This window comes from Barbus barbus (assembly GCF_936440315.1).
Source record: "Barbus barbus genome assembly, chromosome: 10".
NCBI classification, from domain to species: domain Eukaryota; kingdom Metazoa; phylum Chordata; class Actinopteri; order Cypriniformes; family Cyprinidae; genus Barbus; species Barbus barbus.
In genome coordinates, this window is record NC_136738.1 from 31,004,934 (window position 1) to 31,030,708 (window position 25,775).

General features: G+C 35.5%; 1 protein-coding gene across 1 annotated transcript in view; it reads left to right on the forward strand.

The window, feature by feature from the left end:
• The window catches only part of baz2bb (bromodomain adjacent to zinc finger domain, 2Bb), an 87,690-nt gene that overhangs the window by 50,708 nt on the left and 11,207 nt on the right, over positions 1-25,775 (forward strand). The window contains exons 7-29 of the mRNA XM_079426580.1: positions 295-501; positions 1,045-1,467; positions 2,646-3,102; positions 3,920-4,177; positions 4,486-4,540; positions 5,655-5,763; positions 6,817-6,918; positions 9,192-9,381; positions 10,658-10,750; positions 10,828-10,889; positions 11,082-11,147; positions 13,229-13,294; positions 13,895-13,939; positions 14,220-14,246; positions 16,471-16,536; positions 16,735-16,875; positions 19,212-19,466; positions 20,705-20,928; positions 21,537-21,611; positions 21,937-22,150; positions 22,964-23,026; positions 23,643-23,787; positions 24,868-25,418. Of these exons, the coding sequence (XP_079282706.1) occupies positions 295-501; positions 1,045-1,467; positions 2,646-3,102; positions 3,920-4,177; positions 4,486-4,540; positions 5,655-5,763; positions 6,817-6,918; positions 9,192-9,381; positions 10,658-10,750; positions 10,828-10,889; positions 11,082-11,147; positions 13,229-13,294; positions 13,895-13,939; positions 14,220-14,246; positions 16,471-16,536; positions 16,735-16,875; positions 19,212-19,466; positions 20,705-20,928; positions 21,537-21,611; positions 21,937-22,150; positions 22,964-23,026; positions 23,643-23,787; positions 24,868-25,418 (3,894 nt within the window). The remainder of the gene's footprint in view (positions 1-294; positions 502-1,044; positions 1,468-2,645; positions 3,103-3,919; positions 4,178-4,485; positions 4,541-5,654; positions 5,764-6,816; positions 6,919-9,191; positions 9,382-10,657; positions 10,751-10,827; positions 10,890-11,081; positions 11,148-13,228; positions 13,295-13,894; positions 13,940-14,219; positions 14,247-16,470; positions 16,537-16,734; positions 16,876-19,211; positions 19,467-20,704; positions 20,929-21,536; positions 21,612-21,936; positions 22,151-22,963; positions 23,027-23,642; positions 23,788-24,867; positions 25,419-25,775) is intronic.

A 25,775-nucleotide genomic window follows, 5' to 3' on the forward strand; every position in this document is an offset into this window, starting at 1 on the left:
GTTATATGTTCTAGTGAAACTCAAATGTGAGTCAGTTAATTAGATGACTGGTGTATTATAAATAAGCAAAGCATTGAAAGGGGTTGAATGTTTTCCATATTTATGCAGCATTCGTATCTTCACATCAGTATGCGTTATAAATGCTGCTGTTGACACTTTGTGTCAGAAAATATCATCCACCTTTTTTTGGGGACTATTTTTAGTCTGTCGTGTCAGCTGGATGGGTGGCAGAAAGGGGTTGTTTGTGTAAACAAAGCAGCCGCTGTTGTCGACTGACATTGCTCTTCATGACAGAAGCAGTGTAGCAAAGTGCCAGACGTATCCATCAACAGCGACAGCCAATCAGCATCCAGCTCTGACAGCTCGAGCGATGCTCTTAGCAGCTCTGACTCAGACGACCTGGAGGATGTTGACGACGACGATGATGATGATGATGATGATCAGATTGATGATGGTATGGACTCAGAAAAGTGCAGAAAAGATCAGAAAGGTATTCGTAAGGTATGTGTGTCTTAAATATATAAATGCATGTTTGTATTTATACATAATATATGTGTGTATATTGTGTATATTTATAATGTAAACAAACTTATTTTGGATGTGATTAATCTTTTGACAGCACTAGTATGAACACAGATGAAAAATTTGTAATCTTTTTAAAATCTAGTTAACAACACAAGTGCCAAGAGATTAAAAATGTAATCTCTGTATTTAGGTTTGTTTTTTAAACAACTTATTTAATGTTTATACCATTTTAACCTTTTACATCATAGAAAATATGGTTTTATGCTATTCTAAATGTAGCCTTTGATTGGGTGGATATTATTTTTTTTAATGTTATTGTGAAATTTATTATTATTACTCCTAAAATATAAAAACAAACAATAATAATAATAATAATAATAATAATTTCAAGATTAAAAATTAATAGTATTAAATAATCTACATTAAAAATAATGCAACATTTAAATATTTAAAGAACTGTGTTGAACAAAGCGGTTTCATTATTTTATGTTAGTATAATTTGTAATTCTGCTTACCCAGGAGGAAATGCACACAGACAGGAAGAGCCGTCACACTGTAGAGCAGGATAAGCTGGACGTCCAGGGTTTGCTTATGTCCCAGCTGCCATTGCACATCCAGTCCTTCAGGCCGACAGAAGATCCCAGCAAACACGCCAGTGTCATCCAGGCCACAGGTCTAGCATCCAGCGCAAAACCTCTTGCACTAGTCACGCAGCGGCGCAGGGACAGAGACGCACCATCCCCTAAAGACCTGCCCGTCTCCCACTCATCCTCTCCAAAACCACCTTCCCACACCCCGTCACCCAAGCCTCTGTCTCTGTCTTCCTCTCCCACACCCCCCTCCTCCAAATCCACTCCTCTGCAGTCAGACCGTCTGAAGACATGCAAGAATTACCTCGACGAGACCCTGCTGACCATTAACAACTTCAGCAAACTCAAACAGGTGACTTTCTCTGAAACACAACGAGATCAAAAGCATGCATGTGCACATGATATTTTCTGATCAATGTTGGGGAAGATGCTCATTTCCGAAACTAAACTACAGTTCAAAAGTTTGGGATCGGTAAGATTTTTTTAAAATGTTTTTGAAAGAAGTCTCTTCTGTTCACGAAGGCAGGCAGCATTTATTTGACCCAAAATTAAAAAAGTTAAACATTACAAATTGCTAAATATTATTACAATTTAAAATAAGTTTTTTATGTGAATATACTGTAAAATATAACTTATTGCTGTGATCAATTTTCACATGATCCTTCAGAAATCATTCTAATATGCTGATTTGCTGCTCAGAAACATTTCTGATTATTATCAGTGTTGAAAAGTTGTGCTGCTTCATATATTTGAGGAGACCATAATTTTTTGAGGATTTAGAAGATTAAAATAAATCTTATCATTTATCATAGTCATATTATTGAAATTATAACTTTTATTCAGCAAGGACACATTAAATTGACTAAAAGGGACAGTAAAGACATTTTTAATATTTCAAATGCTGTTCTTTTGGACACAAACATTCATGAAAAAATGTATCACTGTTTCCACAAAAATATTAAGCAGAAAAATTAAACATTAGATGCTTATTAGGACCATAATTAATAATTGAGCACTGATGATGATGATGATGATGATGATAATAATAATAATAATAATAATAATAATAATAATTGAGCAGCAAATCAGTATATTAGAATGATTTCTGAAGGATCATGTGACACTGAAGACTGGAGTAATGATGCTGAAAATACAGCTTTGCATCACAGAAATAAATTACATTTTACAATATATTGAAATAGAGAACACTTATTTTGAATTGTAATATTATTACTGTTTTGCTGTATTTGTTTTAATCAGATGAATGTTGCTTTGGTGTGCACTTCTTTCAAAAACAAAAATCTTACCAATGCCACATTTGATCAGTAGTGTATATTGTGCATAATTCAGTTCTCAGCTTGACTGTTTTCATCATAAATAATCTTCTGCATTACAATAAATTCTAAATTCTGTTTTAAATATATTAGCTGCATATTTGTGCATATGAATAGACAGCATTCATTTCAAAGAGTCAATGAATCACAATGAATGACAGATGATATTGTAATAGCAATATCTCTGTCCTGTCAGTCAGCTCTACCTCAGGCCTTTCCTCCACCATTGAGAGGTGCACAGGAATCACAGAGCAGCCAGAAACTTCCGTTCAACAGTCCGTTCCTCCCTTCAGTTCCCACTGAGAACCACCATCCCCGAGCGCTGCAGGAAGCTCCTCTGGCCCTCATCACCAAACCTCGCTCCCAGAGCGCACGCACCCCTGATAAACCACTGCTGGCTGCTACCAGCCCCGCGTTCAACACTCCTATTAACCTCACCACCACGGGCCGCGCCTCTACCTCGCCCGGTCTGACTCCCCGAGCAGGCCGAGGGAAGGCCTGTCAAACCGGGCAGAGGGCGCTGAAGAGAGAGAGACCCTCATTGGTGGAGCTCTTCAGGGGGGCGGAGTCTGAGCTCCCTGACAGTAAAGACTCTGAGGACTCCTCAATGGAGGACGAGGATGAAAATGACGCTTCAAACGACAGTCTCTCAGGTCAGCATGATGTAATCATTCAAATCAAATATTATTTAACATTAGTTAACTACAATAATTAGCATGAACTAATAATGAAAAATACTAGCATTTATTAAATCTAGTTAATGTTAATATTTGCTAATACAGTACATTAAAATTAAAATTAAGTTACATTACACAAACATGAGAACATATGATTTTAAAACTGTATATAGCAACTTTTTTCATAACATTTTTCACAAACTGTAAATAGAAGTGTGGTAAAGCATTTTTATTTTAGTATCATTGATATACCGTTATAGATATAGTTTTAATTGTGTTTTGTAATGTTTTGACTTGGGTTTTAATTTTATATTTTCTGTTTTCATTTTAATTTTAGTTTAAGTTTTTGTAATTTTGTTTTGATTTTGAATATCTGGAATCTGAGGGTGCAAAAAAATCTAAATATTGAGAAAATCACCTTTAAAGTTGTCCAAATTAAGTTCTTAGTGATGCATATTACTAATCAAACATTAAGTTTTGATATATTTATAGTAGGAAATTTACAAAATATCTTCAGGGAACATGATCTTTACTTAATATCCTAATGTTTTTTGGCATAAAATAAAAATAAAAATTGATCCATACAATGTATTGCTACAAATATACCCCAGCGACTTGAGACTGGTTTTGTGCTCCAGGGTCATATGTTCGCACATTTTGCAGCACATCAGAGTGCCAAAACTTTTCTGGCACGTTTATGATCCTAAATGAGTAAAAAATCATATGCAACATAATGTGTATTTTTCATTCACATATGAGCAAACACTCTCTCATATTGTTTTCTCTCCTGCAGACTCTGACAGTAATTTAGACACTGATTCTGATGATGATGGTAAAGATGAAGAGATGGACACAGATTCAGAAATGGACAGGACGCCACTCAAACTCACCAAATCCTCAGCGCCTATATTTGACTCCTCCCACAGCACTAGCCCCGCCCCTCTCAATCTACAGGTTCATAAAACACCTGCCACAGCCATTGTGACCAGCTCTGGGAATTCAGCCAATCACAGCCCAGCTTTATCGTCTTGCAGTGTGGTCACACCCCCAGGTATTTCAGCAATTATTATGCATGTTTTACTATATTCAAATTAAATAATGTTGGATGATATACAGTAATCAACATTTGAAGTGGATCAAAAAAGTTAATCAAAGTTGTCCTAAGACAAGAACGCATTTTGGTTTTAGGACACCTTTAATGAAAGGTTATGATCCCCTTCAAATCTTGACTACTATATATCGCCTTTATTTTGACCATCAGCCATACAATATCATTCTCAGTCGACCACTACATTTCTGCTAAAACAGTAAGTATATATTTCCTGTGTTTATATATTTGTGTATCTGCCATTTTTCTAGGGAAAAAGAGAAGAGTCACGGATGAATGTGCACTGCGAAAACCTCTAGAATATGGGTAAGTCTTGACTTTCCAGCCATTTCATGTTACCCTTATTGTCCTTTTTTTTTTTTTTTTTTTTGATATCAAACATTTGCATGCATTAATATTTTAAGGCCCAGAACATACAAATTTTCCTCTAACTATGCAACTGTATTGCAGAGCAGTGCACTATGCAGTCTTCTACAGAGAAAGTTAGTTATAGTCAGCATGTTATTAGCTTCCATTAACAAAAATGCATCTGGTTTAATGACACAGACATTTGAAGGGCACTCTATCGCCCCCCCCTTAAGTACAGAGGTTTGTTATTGCATCAGTAATTCAAGAATACATGAAGTACATACAACAGGACTGAATAAAGGTGAAGTAGTGCTATTTTAACTTTACTTTAACTTTTTTTACTCATTGCCAGGTATGCTAAAGTTATGCTAAAAAAAACACAAAGCAGCCATCTGAGGGAGCAAAATATTTATAAATATAATCAGATTTATTTGGATTTATTTTTATTTATATTCCTTTATATTCCTTATAGCATATCAGTATTTATCTGGCATAAAAACAATGAGATTCTGAAATGGACCGACAACTTTAGTTTAGTTTAATTTAGTTACAAAGCACATTTAAAAACAACAGAAGGTAGTATAAAACATACAAAAATATAAATATTATTAATATACATTTCTGCTAAAAGATATTAAAATACACTTAATATTCAGTAGTATATTTATGAGAACAAACTTTAACTCAATTGAGCTGATTTGAATCAACACTGAACTGCCTTGAGCTGAATAACACTGTTTTCTGTAGAGCTGCTTTTTTTAGTTAAATTAAGTTTCATAGTTTGAACTTTGCACTATTGTTTATCCAAACTGAAAAAACACTGAACTGAATGTGACTTGATTTGACTAAATGCAACTAATAAAACACCCTAATTTGTTTAACTGTGTTGAAAACGGTGATGGACAGCAGCATTTAAAGCTAAATGTCTTTGGAATAGAAAAAATAAAGAATGGTTGGACAAACCAGTTTTAGTGGAAATCAGCCGTCAAATGGCTTACTTACAGTTGTCTCATTTATGCCTGAATTCACTTTGACTCTTGAGCATGAAATGAAAAACTCTTTCTGTTCTCAGATGGCAGAGGGAGACGCGGATCACGAACATGTCTGGGCGTTTGCGTGGAGAGGTGGCGTATTACGCTCCATGCGGCAGAAAGCTCAGACAGTATCCTGATGTCGTCAAGGCAAGAGATGACCGCTTTAAAACTTGTTGCTATTTAAAGCTGCAGTCTGTAACTTTTTTTGGTTAAAAATAATCAAAATCAATATATATCCAGCCAGTGTTCAAAACTATCGCCTTATTTTAGCCCGATCCACAACTGTTATTTTATAATAATGTTTTCTAATTTGAGTGGTACGGGTAGGTTTTTGCGCGAGATTCGAGCATGGTACTCCGTCATTACGTCACGTCTGTAGACATAAAGAAGTTGTCCCGGCTAGTAGGCTATCGCACGTGAGGATCCTGCAGGTGGCGGACCGTTATAGCCTTCTCTCACAGCAGCTAGAATAATTAAATTTATCATTTTGATGGCGGATTGTAACCCAGAAAGATAAATTATATTCCCATTTTAAATGTGCTTCTGATTACAGATAGCCTGCGATTACACAGGATTTGTATTTTAAAGAGAACCAGTTCGAAGGGAGCATAGTTTGAACTTTGGGTTAAAAGAATTTCTTAATGAAATTTGAATGGTACAACAATTAGATTAGACTGTACTGAAATTGAAATCTACATGCTAATACACACTATACTCAGTCAAGCAATGCTGATGTTGTTAACATTAATAATTTGAGAATAAAGTACAACAATAATTTGCACGGTTTGATGTGAGCCAACCGATCTTTAGATTAAATCACCATTGGTAGCAATATTTATGGTAATGCATTTTTCCTCAGTTGGTCAGAACAAACGTGGCAGACTTATTACTTGTTCAGATGGCAATATCCGGTGAAAATTCTTATTTGGGTCATTTATTCCAAGATGTAGGCTAGAATCTGTGATTGCGAAGTACATAAACATCCACATCGGTGCGTGACTGACTGCCACACATACTTCTCAAAACATTAGATTCATCCGTACTGCAGCCGTGCCGGAGCACAACCCCACGCATGGATGATAATTCTGCACACAGCTGCAATTCCAGGTTTTCAAACAGAGATGGCAACAAAGAGACACAACTTATAGACTGCAGCTTTAATGACTGATTCTGCTGCCGTTCTGTTCTCGCTCCTCACAGTATCTGACCAGAAACGGGATAAGCGACATTACACGTGATCATTTTAGCTTCAGTGCTAAAATAAAGGTTGGTGACTTCTATGAAGCCAGAGATGGACCGCAGGTAATTTCTTCAGTTGTACTGGTCTCTTATTCATGTCTGTCAAGTCAGACAGGCCCTGTACAGGCTGAACAAATGTGATTTAATTTGCTGTGTGGGAAGTAACATTCTAGTGTATATCTGTTGTGTTAGTGTATTGTGATTTTTGTTTTAAAATATTAAATGATTATATACTGAACAATTATAAACGCAACACATTTGTTTTTGTCCCCATTTTTCATGAGCTGAACTCAAAGATCTAAGACTTTTTCTGTGTACACAAAAGGCCTATTTCTCTTAAATATTGTTCACAAATCTGTCTAAATCTGTGCACTTCTCCTTTGCCGAGATAATCCATCCACCTCACAGGTGTGGCATATCAAGATGCTGATTAGACAGCATGATTATTGCACAGGTGTGCCTTTGGCTTTGGGGCAGTCAGTATCTGGTGTGTCCACCCTTTTCCTCACGCAGTGCAATACATCTCCTTCGCATAGAGCTGATTAGGTTGTCCACTCCTCTTCAATGGCTGTGCGAAACTGCTAGATATTGGCAGGAACTGGAACACGCTGTGGTATATGCCGATCCAGAGCATCCCAAACATGCTCAATGGGTGACATTTCCGGTGAGTATGCTGGCCATGCAAGAACTGGGATGTTTTCAGCTTCCAGGAATTGTGTACAGATCCTTGCAACATGGGGCCGTGCATTATCATGCTTCAACATGAGGTGAAGGTCGTGGATGAATGGCACAACAATGGACCTCAGGATCTCGTCACGGTATCTCTGTGCATTCAAAATGCCATCAATAAAAAATGCACCTGTGTTCGTTGTCCATAACATACGCCTGCCCATACCATAACCCCACCGCCACCATGGGCCACTCGATCCACAACGTTGATATGAGCAAACCGCTCACCCACACGACGCCATACGTACAGTGAAAACCGGGATTCATCTGTGCCAGACGCCATCGAATGTGAGCATTTGCCCACTCAAGTCGGTTACGACGACAAACTGCAGTCAGGTCGAGACCCCAATGAGGACGACGAGCATGCAGATGAGCTTCACTGAGACCGTTTCTGACAGTTTATGCAGAAATTCTTTGGTTATGCAAACCGATTATTGCAGCAGCTGTCCGGGTGGCTGGTCTCAGACGATCTTGGAGGTGAAGATGCTGGATGTTGAGGTCCTGGGCTGGTGTGGTTACACGTGGTCTGTGGTTGTGAGGTCGGTTGGATGTACTGCCAAATTCTCTGAAACGCCTTTGGAGACGGCGTGTGGTAGAGAAATGAACATACAAATTCACAGGCAACAGCTCTGGTGGACATTCCTGCAGTCAGCATGCCAATTGCACGCTCCCTCTAAACTTGCAACATCTGTGGCATTGTGCTGTGTGATAAAACTGTACATTTTAGAGTGGCCTTTTATTGTGGCCAGCCTAAGGCACACCTGTGCAATAATCATGCTGTCTAATCAGCATCTTGATATGCCACACCTGTGAGGTGGATGGATTATCTCTGCAAAGGAGAAGTGCTCACTAACACAGATTTAGACAGATTTGTGAACAATATTTGAGAGAAATAGGCCTTTTGTGTACATAGAAAAAGTTCAGCTCATGAAAAATGGGGGCAAAAACAAGTGTTGAGTTTATAATTTTCAGTGTAATGATAATGATTATTTTAGATATTATTATTATTATTATTATTATTATTGTTGTTGTTGCTACTAATGATAATATAATAAAATATAATAATAATAATAATAATAATAATAAAAATAATAAAAATCATATAAAATAAAAAATATAATTTGTTTTACTATTAATATTACTAAAAATGTTGTTGTGCAACACTGTGTTAGTGTTGTAATTAAATATTAAATTATTTAATAAATAACCCATTGAAGCAACAACTATAATAATTTTAGATAGTATTATTATTATGCTGTTACTACTACTCGTACTACTACTACTAAGAATGTAGTTTTTACTAAAATTAATATTTATTTACTAAACAATGGTGTTAGTGTTTTGTTTAAATATTAAATTGTCTAATAAAAAACATTTAAGCAACATCAATAATAACAAATAATTTTTGATATTATTATTATTATTATTATTATAAGCCATTACTATTTCTAGTACTACTAATAGTTAATCATAAGTATGATTAACTATTATTATTATTAGTAGTAGTAGTAGTAGTAGTTAATATTAATAATAATTATTATTACTATTGTATTTTACTTTTTGTGAAAAATAATTTATTCTCTAAACACTGTTGTTGTCTTCTTCAGGGGTTACAGTGGTGCTTACTGAAGGAAGAGGAAGTCATTCCTCGTATCTTAGCGATGGAAGGTCGTCGGAGTCGTCTCAAGAATCTTGACCCCGCTGGCTCTCGCAGGAAAAGCAGAGCGCCTGACGAGAGTGAAGCTGATGCTTTCAGCAGCTCTGAGGCCAAACTACTGCGCAGACTGGAGGCCCAGGGTACCAAAACAAGACGCGGTCACACTTTATATTAGGTGGCCTTAACTACTATGTACTTACATCAAAACACAAGTACAATGTACTTATTGTGGTCATATTGTATTTCAAAACACTTTTGCTGTTATTGAGGAGGGATACGGGTAAGGTTAGTCACAGGTTAAGTGGTATGGGTAGGTTTAAGGGTGGGTTAAGGTGTAAGGGATGGGTCAACATTGTAATTATACATGCAATTACAGAAATTAATTACAGTTGTAATTACATATAGGTATTTTGAAATATATAAGTACAATGTAAAACATGTATGTACACTAAGTGCATTGTATCAAATTATTAATTTCAATGTAAGTACATAGTAGTTAAGGCCACCTAATATAAAGTGGGACCCAAGACGCAAATACATGCGTATCTTATCCGTTTTAGCAAAGATGTAAAACTAAAATATTATAAACTGGAATTAATATTTTAGAGTGTTTTAAAAGATTGTTCACCCAAAATTACAAATTCTGTCTTTTTTTTTTTGAAGAGTCTTCACATTAGATGTTTTCAATTCTTTTCCATACAAGGTTTCTGTAGGTCTTAAAAAGTATTAATTTGCTCTTTCACAAATTAAGAGCCTTAAATTGATAAAGTCATGGGGTTAAATGTTGCATGCACTGCCAAAACTATAATAAAAAACTCAACATTTGAAAATAATTGTAAAATGTGTGTGTGTTAATAAACAAAATTAAGTTTATGCTTAAATCGAGAGTAAATATGTCAATGGGGAATGAACTTGTTTTCCCTTTGAATTAACTTATATTAATAGGCAGATATTTGTCCGTTTTTTTTATCACAAATTCACTTCTTTTTGATCAATTTATCTTGCATTTCTCTTGATTTTAAGAATCGTTAGACATTTGCACTGCAAAACAAGTCAAAAATACTGAGGAAGAACACCAGTTTTGAGCAATATGTTTAGAAGCTACAGTAAAAGTTGTTTCCATTTTCTCGTTAAGCCATTTGTTGGTTAAAAAATTAAATAAATTATTTTCAAAAGTGCTGCTAATGCAACTCATCGTTTTCTCCTCAGACATTTACATTTAGAAAACATATTGATGCATTGTCAATATTGACGCACCAAAATAAGATGCAAACGGCTTTGTGGAACTCCTTTTTGTTCCTGAAATGTTCTTTAATTGGTTTTAAAAATTTATATTCATAGAACTTGCAGAAAGCCTGTCAGTAGTTGGACTTGCTGTACATTAAATGAGCTCTAAAGCTCTTGTTTATCTGTCAGAAATCGCGCGGCAGGCAGCTCAGATGAAGCTGATGCGTAAGCTGGAGAAGCAGGCGCTGACACGAGCGGCTAAAGAGGCCAGGAGACAGCAAGGTGAGCTGGAGTTTCATTTTGTTTTTGATTTCTAATACACTTGCTAAACCTGCTCACCATTTCCTATGAACTTTCAGCAATCATGGCGGCTGAAGAGCGGCGGAAACACAAGGAGCAGATGAAGATTCTGAAACAGCAGGTCAGAAACGTCCATGTTTTCTTATGACATTTCCTGTTGACCTATAATTTGTGCATACATTGCTGGTTTTGACAGACACTTCAGATCAGCCTTTATCTTTATGGGTTTTTGCATAAGATGCTTCATATGCTTCACATGTCATCATCAGTGAAAACCCAGCTCATTCTTTCTCATTCCTGCTTTCTTTCACAGGAGAAGTTCAGGAGAATCCAGCAGGTCCGTTTGGAGAAGGAACTTCGTGCTCGGCAGATTTTGGAGGTACTTGTATGCATTGCAGCGGGAAGTAGGGGTGTTGAGGGTGCTGCAGCACCCCCTGCCGTGTAGCCCAAGAAAAAATAGGGGTGCTGGAGGTGCGGTGTTTAAAAAAATAAATGAAAATTTTATAACAGAAAATAAATATATATATTTGTATATTCATTAAAATTAATGGAAAAAAAGAAGCTTAAGCCTACAATGACAATAAGCAACAGTAAAACATGAATTAAGTTGAATCAAATTGATTGTGAAAGTCGTTTCAACTTAAACTGACTTAGGAAGTCATGTGTTGCCATGACGTTTTGATCATATTATTACCTGTACCTTACCCAAATCAAGAATTAATGATCGTTTCTACAGCCATCGCAAAGATACAGCAGAGAAAGATCGAGAGCGTCTATTTACCTCATCAGCAACCAATCTCGCATTTTCGCCTCTGCGACGCATATTTTGATCTTTAACGTTAGATCTTTCCTATTCTTGGAACAAAATGAATGCTTAAAGTTGATTCAGTATTAGGCTACTCTTAATGAAAAAGAAAAACCCACACACAACATCAGCAATACAATGACAAAGTAGCTTTATATTAAACGCAAAACTTTTGACTGAATGAATAAGACATACCCGCGTTGTAACAAATAAATAAAAGGTTTTTGGATTTTCCCCTTACTTCAAACGAATGCTTAGTTTGGCTCATTATTATTATTATTATTATTATTATTATTATTATTATTATTATTATTTTTAATAAAAAAGGCTATAGCCTACAATAAAACGGTACAATGACAAATTCACTTAGGCCTATATTAAACATCTAACTTTTAAATGAATAAGACCGATATAGCCTACTTGCATTGTATAAGGTCTTTTCTCTCTTTTGAAACAAATGCGTTGTGGTTCATTGTTGTATTTATTATTTACAATAAAGACAAACTTGCTTATATTAAACGAATAAATGAAACTTTTATTAACAAAAGTTGCGCATTTGGATCATAGTGTCTCGCATCACTTTTGTCACGTGCTTTATAGACCAAACCTGAAAAACCGGCACCATCTGGTAAATAGAAAAATTACATTTTGAACTGAATGAAAGCATATTAACCAAAATTGCATAATTTTACAGTTAAACGGCACTGCGATTAAAAATAGCAGTTTTAATGGGTTTCAATGGGGCCATTTTTGCCCAAAAGGTCCTGAGAGGAACTTTTTTTTTTTGTACCTAGTGTAAAACACATTTATTAAAGGAAATGGGAGTGAAATGGTAAAATTCCAATAAAAATACACAGCTGTGCCACAATTTATGCAGCTGCCAATAACACAGGCAAAATGATCCAAAAAACAACTTTTTTTGGGAAGGACGATGTCCAAAAGGTCGCACGAGGGTTAATTTAAGAAAATATTTTAAATGAAGCAGAAAGTGATGGAAAAGCTGCCGACTTTTAATAAGACCCTTACTATTATTTTTGAAGTGTGGGAATTTTTTTTGTATAAATCAGTTTGAAAATATTACAAGTTAGTTTTGATGACTTTACTATTATTTTAAAGTGTGGAAAATAGCATTAATTAAAAAAGAAGCGTGTCTGACTCGAAAGACACTCATGTCACTCCTGGAATGATGGAATGATGCAGTTTTGTCTTCAGTCACAGGCAATCGCTCTGAAATTGAACAAATATCCCTGTTTAAGTGTCCATATTAATCTTTAACATGTAATGACAAACAGCATTATGACCATATTTCAAATTGACACGATTACTTAATCAACCCTGCTTTTTTTTTCTTTTTTTTATTGTATATTACATCTTATATTAAACATTTTAAATCTGCTTCTTTACAATGTCTGTTTGCTTTGAATGATGTTTCCTCTACTTGGGGGGAAAAAAATCAACCCCTTGTAATAATAAAATAAGTATGGAACATCCATCAAATAGTTTATCACATCTGAAGAGATATACATTTATCACATCTTTAATTCATACTGTACTAAGCATTCAAATATTTACTGGTCAAGTTAAATAACTAGCGTCAAATATTTTATGTTATAATAATGTATTAATTTATCTGTCAAATATGTTTGTGCCAACAGGCTAAAAGAAAAAAGAAAGAAGAGGCTGCGAATGCCAAAATACTAGAAGCTGAAAAACGAATAAAGGTTTGTTTTTTTTTGTTTTTTTACTGAATTATTTACTCTGAGCAGTTGATCTCAATGTCTGATTCACTGTCTCTTCTTGCTATATATTACATGTTTCTTAAAAACAGTGAACCCACTAAGAGTAAAGTCAGACATTGGGACAGAAATACACCATGTGAGTGATTTAAATTGAAAGATTACAGCAATAATTGTTACAATTGAGCTATTATTCATGGTAAATGATTCAGGTGAAATATTTGATGACACATTGTGCGTTTTATATGGTTAGAAACACTATAGGATGCAAAAAATATGCCCTAATAAAAAAAAGAAAATCTGAAACTGGACTAGTGCACATTTTTATAACCATTTTTCTGTGAGATTGAGTGAGACCTGAGACGGCAGCTGTACTCGATTTCTCATTTTACATTAACACTCTGGTGCCCCTCGACTATACGCCTGTCAATCAAAACCCAGGCATTTCAATATACCGCAGGAATAAATGGAGAAAATCCTATCTGGTTATGACATCCCTCCATCTGCATCTTTCTCTTTCCCATCTCAGTAATGGAAAGAAGGGAATATTTGCAGGTTTTAATTTATTTTTATCTTTTTCTGGAGGAGAAGGAGCTGCGCAGACAGCAGGCCATCATAATGAAGCACCAGGTATGAGCAGACACCTTCAAATCTCCTTCACAAACAGTATTTCACTGAATAATGCGTCAGATCTCTGCTGCTTTTATTCTTTTATGTGATTACTTCAAAGAAATAGTTTAGCCAAAAAATGAATTCTGTCGTCGTTATTGTAAGAATTCTTTTTTTTGGGCTCAGCTATTCCTCTAAATGTATCCTGGGTAATCATCTACTGGGTAGTTGCTCAACAAGGTTGTATGCATTGATTTATTTACTCATTTTTGTTCTTGCCTTTGCCAACTCTCTCTGGCAGGAGTTGGAGAGACATAGACTAGATATGGTATGGGTATGTTTACTTTTGTACATCTAACACACAATGCTTGTTATTTGGATGTTTTGCTCTGACTGCTTTGACCGCGCTCGCATTTCTCCTGCATGACACCCTGCATCTGCGTTCATCTGCCTGCCGAAGGAGACAGAAATGGGCTCTTTTCTGAAACCTAGTGAGCTTCCTATGTGGGAAACATTTTTAGGCATCATAGAGACAGTCCTGAAAAATATAATCCTTTTAAGATATCTACTGGCCAAGTTCTAAGAATGCATTGAAAAATCCATCAAAGATGGCAGACAAAATGAGAGAAATTATAGTAAATTATAAGTGTTGTTTTAGTATAATTTATATGCGACTTTAGTATTTATCGATATTTTGGCTTTTATTTTTATATTTCCAGTTTTATTTTTAGTAATTGTATGTGAATTTGTCTTTTTTTTTTAAATATTAATTTGTCTTTGTTTTAATATTTCAGTTTCAAAATTCTTAGTACTCCAACTTCTAATTTTCGTTTAAGTTTTTGTGTGTGTGTGTGTGCATGTTTATGTGGTTTATGAGGACACAACTGTGTATAATGCCATGGGTATGACAGAGGTATTACAATATGAAGGTGGTTTATGAGGACACTGCCTATGTCCCCGTAATTCAAAAGGCTTAAAAAACATACTAAATGGTGTTTTTTTGAAAATCTAAAAATGCACAAAGTCTCCTGTGAGGGCTAAGTTTAGGTGTAGGGTTGGTGTAGGACAATAGCACACACAGTTTGTTCAGTATAAAAACCATTACGCCTATGGAGAGTCCCCATAAACCACAAAAACCAACGTGTGTGTGTGTGGTTAACATTAACAAGACTGCATACCGTACGGAAACGTTTTTTTTTTTAATTATGAAGTTCAGATCAATTAATTTTACCTGATATGCGTTTTTATTGATATTTTATAAGCAAATTAGAGAGCCACTTGTTTATTGACATGCAGGACTTGTATGAAGGACTTGATTGCCATGTAGAGGGTTTAATTTAATTTAGGGTGCACCCTTAAAAGGCAGCTCACTGTTTTGGAACAGAGCTAGAATCTGTTAACAGATATCAGTCACAATATTTCCATCTGTGTTGGTGGAAACTTGATTGTGTCCACGCAGGTTCATATCATCAAGCCTTCAATGCAATATCTCACCCATTCATTCTGATTCTTGCCTGTTTTTCATTTGCGTGGCTTCTAGTGTTTGTGATCTTTGAGAACATCCAGCCCCTGAAGTGAACATCTTGTTTTAGATTTAAAACCGGCAAAAAAATAATTTCCTACAAAGCTTTCCAGCAGCTGAAACCGTTTTCCAATTGGATCATTGTTTGTTTTAAAGTCTGTTGTTTCTTGCATCATGTTTAAATATTGTTATACTGAAGAAGTTTAGAGATTTCTGTGGACTCGTCCATGTCTCCCTCGTCTCCTCCTGTCTGTCCTGCACTAAAGACCCGTAGAAACCTGAAAGCTTGATATGTAACCCCTGGAATAACTCTTCATCCAGATGTTTAGGAAGCGGAGGACTGAGTCGTGCTGGTTAACAGATCTGTTGTAGTTCTGCAGACTCTCAGCTCTTAACCTGCTGAAGCTTCACTAAATCTTCATGCTTCTGCAGTTTTGTCATTTTGCAGTATACAATGCATGTTATTTTAGTTTTTGTTCGTTCTTTTTTTGTCTAAAATTTAGTTTGATTCTCATTTGCTTTTTCATTCTTTGTTCTTTCATCATTTAGTTTCTTTTGATGTTTTGCTAATTTTTTGCTTAATTCGTTTATTCTTTCATTCTTTTTTTCTTGTGTTTTCTTTTTTTGCATTCATTCTTTTATTTTTTTTGGTTTTTTTTATTTGCTTTTTTTCCTATTTGTTTTGGCTTGTTTCAATTTCTTTCATTTATTCTTTAATTTTTGTTTTCTTTTTCTTCATTCTTTTGCTTCTCTTTCATTGTTTAATGTTTTTAATCGTTTTGTTTTTTGTCTTTTTATTTATTGTATTTTGTTCACTTTCATATTTTAAATTCTCTCTTTCTTGTATTTGCTTTCTCTTTTCTGTTTTATTTTGTTCTCAACTTTTTTTTTTTTTTTTTTTTTTTTTTTTTTTTTGTAATTTAATTTGCTAATTTGTTCTCTTTTTTGTGTTCTTTTGTTCTTTCCTGTGTAGTATTGTTTCTTTCATTCTCTCTGTTCTGTCTCTGATGTCAGATGTTTGTTGTTGTAGGAGCGGGAGAGACGTCGGCAGCATGTGATGTTGATGAAGGCGATAGAGGCCAGGAAGAAAGCTGAGGTCTTATACAGCGCCTTTTATCATTTCATCGTTCTCTTTTCTTCCTTTCATCTCCTCTTATTCTCCATCTCCTCATCTCTCCTTTACTGTGTCAGTCTCTATGACTGAATGGATGAAGGATCAGAGGAAGACAATGAATGAGTAGATCAGTCTTATTGGCACACAAGGTTTGGCAAATCTTCTTAAATGTTTCTGCAGGAGAAAGAGCGACTGAAACAGGAGAAACGAGATGAGAAACGACTGAACAAGGAGCGCAAGCTGGAGCTCAGACGGCTAGAGCTGGAGATGGTCAAAGAGCTGAACAAACCCAATGAAGACATGTGTCTGTCAGACCACAAGGTGAACACAGCAGCCACTGAATCCTTTTTACACAGAACCAAATATAAAGATTCTGCGCAATTAGTGGCACCAAACGAAATTGCTAAATTTTCTAATCAATCTGACTTGGGGTTTTCCTGTATACTACCAACCAAATGTTTTTTTTTAATTTGCTGCATTTATTTGCTAAAATTCTGTAAAACTGTAAAATTGTGAAATTTTAAAATAACTGTTTTCTATGTGAATATTTTAAAATGTAATTTATTCCTATGATCAAAGCTGAATTTTCAGCATCATTACTCCAGTCTTCAGTGTCACATGATCATTCTAATATGCTGATTTGCTGCTCAAGAAATATTTCTGACTGTTATCGGTGTTGAAAACAGTTGTGCTGCTTCATATTTTTGTGGAAATCGTGATACCTTTTTATTTCAACAGAACTTAGTACTTTTGTTCATCAAGGATGTATTAAGTTAATCAAAAGTGACAGTAAAGACATTTATAATGTTACAAAAGATTTCTATTTTAAGCAGCAAAAAGGTTTTCAACATTGATAATAATAACCATTATCAGTAATTTTGCACCAATAATAATTAATCAATTCAAATATCAAATTCAATCAGCATTATAGATTGATTTCTGAAGATCATGTGACACTGAAGACTGGATTGATAATGCTGAAAATTCAGCTTTGCATCACAGAAATAAATTATATTTTAAAATGTATTCACACAGAAAACAGTTTTTAAATTTTAATATTTCGCAATTTTTGCTGTAATTTCAATCAAATAAACGCAGCCTCGGTGAGCAATAGAGACTTTTTTTAAAGGGGTCATATGACGTTGTTAAAAAGAACATTATTTTGTGTGTTTGGTGTAATACGATGTGTTTATGCGGTTTGAGGTTCAAAAAACACATTATTTTTCACATACTGTATATTATTGTTGCTCCTCTATGCTCCACCTTTCTGAATCGCACCGATTTCTACAAAGCTCATCGTTCTGAGAAGCGAGGCGTGCTGTGATTGGCCGAATACCTTAAGCGTGTGACGGAAATGTTACGCCCCTCACCATATTGTGATTCCTTTGCAGTGTCCTGGCGCGACGACACAAACAATAAAACCCATTATAAAAGAGGCATTTGTTGCATCCAGTGGGGCCATAATTACTCATAAGGACTTATACTGTCTTTTTACATTGTAAACCATGTCTGCATTTGTGATCGGAGAAACGACAAAGAGTTACTCTACACAGCTCAAAACTCGCGTTTGAATAGTTGGTGGCAAATTCTTTAAATAAAAAATCATACTTCTGTCCTTGCAAAGTTGGAATTGCCCCACTTTATAGAAACCGCCTTTGTGCAAGCCAGCATTGTAGGCTACTCTTCCAGCTTCAGGAAATAGTCCTCCGTAAAGTGCACTGCACACTTGAATATTTGTGTTGAACAGTGTTGTAAATGCAACCTAACCACTGATTTCTAGTTGTGTCCTCTTTTGGAAGCCCAAACGAAGTACTTTCGCTTTCACAACGAATCATAATGAAACAGCGTCTCCAGGACATGGCGCCGGCAGCAGCAACAATACTACAGCGAGAATAATAGTTCTGCCACCTTTCTTTGCGTATACATTGTGTGGGGAAATTTGCAAAACACTGCCCAAGTGACGTAGACGTGGGGTGTGTTTGCATGAGCCATTTTAGGGGGGCGTGGCAGAGCCTTGACTTTTATAAAGAATATCTCATTGGTTTTGACACTTTATTCTTTGTAACTTCAGGGATCTTATCTATGCACAAACAGCTTGTAACACTAAAGAGAAAGGAAAACATCATATGACCCCCTTTAAAAACATTTAAAAAATCTTAATTATCCCAAACTTTTGACCGGCAGTGTATATGACAATCAAATATCCCAAAAATCACCCGCCTAGCAACATAAGAACCACCTAGACAAAGTAGCAGCTAGGGATATGCCGGTATCAAATTTTCATGTTGCGATTAATTGCTAATGCTTTTATCACGGTATACGGTATTATCACGATATTGAAATTTAGTTGCAAAAAAGTGCAGCATACAGCAGTGTTGTGCATTGTGACCAGTTGATGGGAAAAGTATTCTTAAAAATGCATTCAAAATTCTGAATAATTTGTAATTATTCTCTGTATTTTGAAGTCCCCACGATAACAATATCATGCATGTTCATTATCGTGATATATTGTATTAGCGAATACCGGCACATGTGTAGTAGCAACCATCCAGAACACCGTAGCATCCACATACATATAATAGCCACATAACCATCCGATAGTAAACTGCTATTCTTGAATGAATTCAGTGTGTAAGTGTGTTTCTCTCTATGTGCAGCCTCTGCCAGCGCTGTCACGGATAGCGGGTCTGCTGTTGCCCGGAGGATGTTTCTCAGACTGTCTTATGGTCATGCAGTTCCTGCGCTGTTTTGGAAAGGTCCTGGGGTTTGATCTTAACGCTGACGTGCCGTCACTCGGCGTGTTGCAGGCAGGGCTGCTGAACGTGGGCGACAGCATGGGCTTCATCCAGGACCTGCTGGTGCGCATGCTGTCTGCTGCTGTTTGTGACCCAGGACTCCCTGCAGGACACAGGGTGAGACCCTGATAATTTGAACATTCACTTCAGTGGTATGAGACTACTGGATGCTGTCAAATGATTTCCTACTGGGCTCTCACCAACCAACGATTCTGGATAAATTGAGAAACACGATTTTTTTTTGTCTCAAATAGAGATCACGATTCTCCCATGATTCTGAACTGAACAAAATAATGTGCGACAAAATGTTATTGCTGCAGTCTATTTAAAAGTTTAATTTGAATGAATTAAACATTTTAATATATGTATATTAATACATAATATTATGAAAAAGTGGTTTGAATGAATGATTCGATGGCTCACTCAAAAATGCTTCACTTGTTTCATTTCTGGATGAATCGGCGTTATTGAACAAATCTCTTGAATTAATGATTCGGAGACAAATATATTTTTCTCTCGCTTTTCACCACTTTTAAACACCAGTTACTAAAGGGGATTTGCTCTATTTTGATTGCCACCGGACATCAATGTTTATATTTGAACTATAAATCCTTGCTTTTTCACGCCACGAATGCTCGCGCTTGGTGTGAATAGCCCCATAGGGATCTATTGTTTTGATTCAAAAGCCTCATCGCGCCAAATTTTTGCGTTCAGTGTAAAAAGGCCTTAACTTCAATCCCAGTATTTCTGTGATATGAATACTGTGTAGTTGAAAAGACTGTTTGTGAAGCTGTTTCTTACCCAAACACGGTAACTGGTCTCTTTGTGTCTTATTTATATTAAATATTGATAGTTTATTTGTAAAACATCATACTTTTTTCACTTATTTCAGTTAATCTCATAAAACTAGCTAGCTACGCCAGTAGTAGTACTGACAGAGTCGTGTAAACATGCCTGAAGACACGAAAAGCAGAGGAACAAACAAACCGATTGTCATTTAAATGTCCTAAAATCAGCACCGAATATGTGTAAAAATCTGTAGATTCTGTCTGATCTTAGTGTTCTCTCATGCTCCATACCTGCTGCTCTTCTTCAAGCTGAATACCTCCAATAAAGAGCAAGAATTCAGTTCAGCCCCTCAGCAGATTCTCTGCACTAATCTTACATGCATTCACAGTCTTAATAAAAAGCCTCTTGCCCGCCTTAAGAAACTCCTAAATGAAACTATTTAACCGTGCCTTTCGATTATCATGATTATTCAGTTCTCTTTGAACATATTAACTTGCTGCCTTTGTCACATTCAATTCCTCATTGCGTCGCTCTGTTCTTTTGTTTGGATGTTTTGAACACTACAGGCAAAGACTGCTCTGGGAGACCATGTGACTAACATCGGCCTGAACAGGGACAATGTGTCCGAGGTGCTGCAGATCTTTATGGAAGCTCACTGTGGACAGACTGAACTGGCGCCGCTGGCTGAAAGCTTGAAGACCAAAGCTTTCCAGGCCCACACGCCGTCTCAGAAAGCCTCCATACTGGCCTTCCTGGTCAATGAGCTGTCCTGCAGCAAGAGTGTGGTCAGGTGCGCTCATCTCACTTCATTAGCTCTGCATGCTTACGGTGGAAGTGGAGTGGAAAACTGATGCTGCACTAGAGAATGGACCAGGCAGAATGTCCATATAAATTGTGCAATGGCAGAAATATATATACTTTAAGGGCACTTTTTATGCCATTTTTATTTTGCCTTTCATTTACTGTGTAATATAGCTATTTGTGAAATGTAATTGATCTGCAAAAAAGTAAATGCCAAAGGGAGTTGAACAGAAAACACTTGTCTGAAATATACATATACACACACACACACTGTTTTACTGGAAAATACTAAGGAAAAAATGGTTATTGTATTGTAACAACCATTTTTTACTTAATATTTTTCCAGTAATAAATATAAATGATATCATTTTATTTTAATATAAAAAAATATGTATCACACACATGTATCACACGATAGGTTTTTTTAATATTATAATAAAATATCATATTTTACTGGGAAAACTTATACTTGCGTGTGTGCATGCATACATATGCATTGCATTTAACGCAAGATTTTAGTCCTACCACCCAAGGTGCTTAGAAATTTCAGTGTGTTTCATGCACAAGATTTACATTTTCTTTGTTGTCTTTGCACAGTGAGATCGACAAAAACATTGACAATATGAATAACCTGCGACGAGACAAATGGGTGATCGAGGGGAATCTACGGAAGTAAGACATTTGTTTACACATCACATAAACACACATACAGTATTTACTTAATGATCTTATATAATGCAAAACACAAATCAAATTTCACATAGTGGTCACTAGTCCTCCTGCGGTCCATAATACACAGTTCACTATTTTGAATATGACAAATATAAAGAAACACTAGTGCAATTTCATTCACCTTGCATTTCAGTATTTAACAATATTTCGCTGCCTTTGCACCGTGATTTCCTTCAGAATATGCAGATCTAGTTATAATTTAATTATGATGTTCTGTTCAGCAAGATTGTAATGCATCGTTTTTTTGGCTGTTATTAATTTTCAGACTGAGAAGCATCTATGCTAAAAGAACAGGAAAGCGAGAGAGCAGCGTTGGAGGAGAGGAGGGTCAGTCCACCAGTACGCCTGCGAACAGCCGAAAACGCAAAGGAGGGGAGAGTGATGAAGATGATGACAGCGATGAACAGGGAGAGGAGGAGGAGGATGAAGATGATTTTGGTGGGAAGAAAGGGAAAAAAGCAGAGGCATGTGAAGATGAGGTAGAGTGCATTTTTTTTTCTTTGATGAAAAAATATAGAAATGAAGAAGAAAGCCAAAATATTAAATGCCATGGATTATTGTTTACGGAGTAATCCACTATTTTGAAGAGGGGGATAAAATTGCAATTGGCACCTGAAATTTGGAGCCAAATTGCAGGGTGGAAAGAAATTACATTATTATAAAGATGCCACTCAGCATCATTATTTATACATGTTATTTTTACACAGAGATTGGTAGGTCTGCTAGTAAACTGTTGACTTTAGTGATACTTGTTGCAATAAATACCAATGGTGATAGTCAAAAAATTGGAAAAAGCTCTTTTAAGCATGTCTTTAACTCAAAAAGTATTAATTAGATATTAGATTTTGATTCTTGACAAATTAATCTTGACATTGTTATGGGCCTGCATGGTTAATTATAGAGATATGGAGATTTTGATGTGGCTTTGTGTACATATTGTAGAATTTTAACCCATTTTCAATGGCCAAAAACCCAAATGTGGTCACTTTGCAAATAGGTAATACCGATCTGTTTATTTTTCTTCAGAGAAAATGGAAACAAAATCAAAAATCTTAGCTGGGGAAGTTTCTGAAATTTGATTGATTTGACACGGAATGACTCTAATGTATGTAATCTGTGTTCAAAATGTATTCATCTGACATTAAGATTTTCAGTTATTTAGTTTCAGTAATGCTCTCTTTTTTGTACTGAGAAGGAGGTTTTGAGCTCTAAAAGTTGTTTTTCTCAAAAGAAAATTGAACTAGTCATGACGTTTTAGCAGCATGTCAGCTGTTCTTGGTCTTGTTTTGCAGGATGAAGGTGATCAAATCACAAGCACTGAGGAGCTGGAGAGACAGATTGAGAAGCTCAGCAAGGTAAATGAACATTAGATTTTGCATCTTACAACATGTTTTTGTAAGTATCATATTTGACACATCAGGCTTTTGTGGCTCATATAGGATGTAATATGGAGAATATGGAGAAAAAAAACAGCTCAGTTTTATTGAGAGACCCAAATATGCTTGTAACTTAAATCGATGAGATCTTTATAACAGTATAGCAGAATACTTGCATAGAATGATATAAATATAATTTAGATAAAGGTCTGTATATAAATAAATCTAACAGTCAGTCCTTTTCTTGGTGACTGTATGTTTTTACATCAGCCTAAAATGCACAACCAACCAATGCATAAGAGATATAGATCAAAAATCTTGTTATTGTGTGTCATCTGTAGAGGACATCAGGAATCAGTTAAGAAAATGAAGGCAAGGCACCACAGGCAAAATCTCATTAAATGCATTAAGAACAAACGTCCTCTATAGAGGACAAAAATGAATAGCTGGCTCCCAGGAGGAAAACGCTTGCTTTAACTGAATGTATTCTGCTGAATGTGTGGAAATATGACACGTTCATGACTTGCATATTTCCAAATATTTGTAATAAAGAAAGATAAAGTAGAATACATCTGTCTTATTGATTCTCTTCCAGCAACAGACTCAGATCCGTCGGAAGCTGTTCGAGGCCTCTCATTCCCTGCGCTCTGTGATGTTCGGTCAGGACCGTTATAAACGACGCTACTGGGTTCTGCCACAGTGTGGTGGGATCTTTGTGGAGGGACTGGAGAGCGGAGAGGGTGAGAGAATGAGACTGAATAAGATCATAATGTGAAGACAAAAGCATCTTCTGAAGGAAGGATCTGTCAAGATTACAGGATACGACAGAAACCGGGTTGGATGTTTTTAACAGAAAAACTGTTACAGAGTTAAAGCAATAGCTGAGAATGAAATTCTTTCATGATTTACTCACTCAAAATCTAGTTGAATTGGCCATAACTAAAGACTTTTTTAAAAAATGTAAGCTTTCAAACAAGACTGTCAAGCCATCATTTTAGAGTCTTGCATGGAACCCTGTATTTGCTACTGAATAAAAAAATTAAATAAGGTAACCTTCTGACTTCTCACAATTGCAAGTTTTGCATCTCGCAATTCTGCCTTTTTTCTTTGACTTTATTTCTCAGAATTGCGAGTTTATATCGTGCAATTCTAACTTCATAACTCGCAACTGCAAGTTATAGATATAAACTAAATATAAGCTTCCATTAACAAAAGGGAAATATAAAATATAAAAATTAATTTAAAATCGTAAAAAAATGTTATACTAAAAAAAACATTTATTCATTTAGCTGACATTTTACAGCTAAATGAATAAATTTAGCTGTAAACTGTATTACATTTTAAAGTATATTCAAATAAGAGAACTTTCTTTTAAATTGTAATATTACACAATATTACTTTTTTTTTTTTTTTTTTTTTTTTTTTTGTACTGTGTTTTGGATCAAATAAATGCAGTCTTGGTGTGCAGAAGAGACTTTTTTTTCAAAAAAAAAAAATAAAAAGCCTAATTATTCCAAACTTTTTACTGGTAGTTTATATATATACATATACATATATATATATATATATATATATATATATATAAATAAATAAATAAATAAATAAATAATATACAAGTAAAATTATGGTATATAAGAAAAATCTAAACTATTTAAGGAATATATAACACATTTGTAGTATTTCCTTTTAATTTTCAGGGAATATGACCATAACTACTACTTGACTTTTTTTTTTTAACATGGTCGGTTATTTTATTGAAACAAACCATGGTATAAATGTGCTGGTGATGATAATGATGATGATATCTTGTGCTCCTTTAGGTCCAGAGGAATTGCAGAGAGAGCGTGAGAGGATGAAGAACGCTCGCCTCGTCCATTTCAAAGAGGAGCCGGCAGAGGAACCTGATGAAAAATACGGCACCGCTGAAATGAAACACGAACCTCTGCAGGATGTAGATTCTCTCAACCTCTTCTTGCAGAAACCAGACTCTTTCTCCAAGCTCAGCAAGCTGTTGGAAGTGGCTAAGATGTCTTCTGAGGTCTCTTATCACCAATACAGCAGGCCAAAGCAGAAGACTATATTACCCAGAACCCAGAATCATGAAGTTAAACCTGATCTCAATGATTCTTGTCTCCTCAACAACACCTACCTCACTAACGCCCAACAGCAGATCCGTAACGACCAGCTTTATAAGGTTCTGACGGAGAGAAACGCTCACTGGTTCAGTCTGCTGCCTCGCTCTCCATGTGACGTCTTGTCTCTGACTGAAGGTCCACGTTCAGCATCATCTTCCTCACCACAAACCACAGCGGTCTCTGCCGGCCCCTACAGCGCTGCGCGGATCAATAACGTTTCATTAGCAGCACTGCAGGTATGATCGTGTAGACCAGGGATTTTTTTGTTTGTTTTGTCAAACGTAAAATGTTTAAAATCCTCCTGAGATTTTATGTATATATTCCATAATTTAACATCACATTTGCATTTCCATGGTTCTCTGATTTTGGTTACTGGTCAGATAAAATATTAAATATTTTAGCAAGTGTTTTTAGTACACCTATATAGGGCTTTATTATTATTATTATTATTATTATTATTATTATTATTATTATTATTATTATTATTATTATTATTATTATTTTATTTTTATTTTTTATTTTTTTATATCTTGTTTTAACTATACAAAAATAATTATATTATATAAAAATAATTATAAATACTTATAATTAAT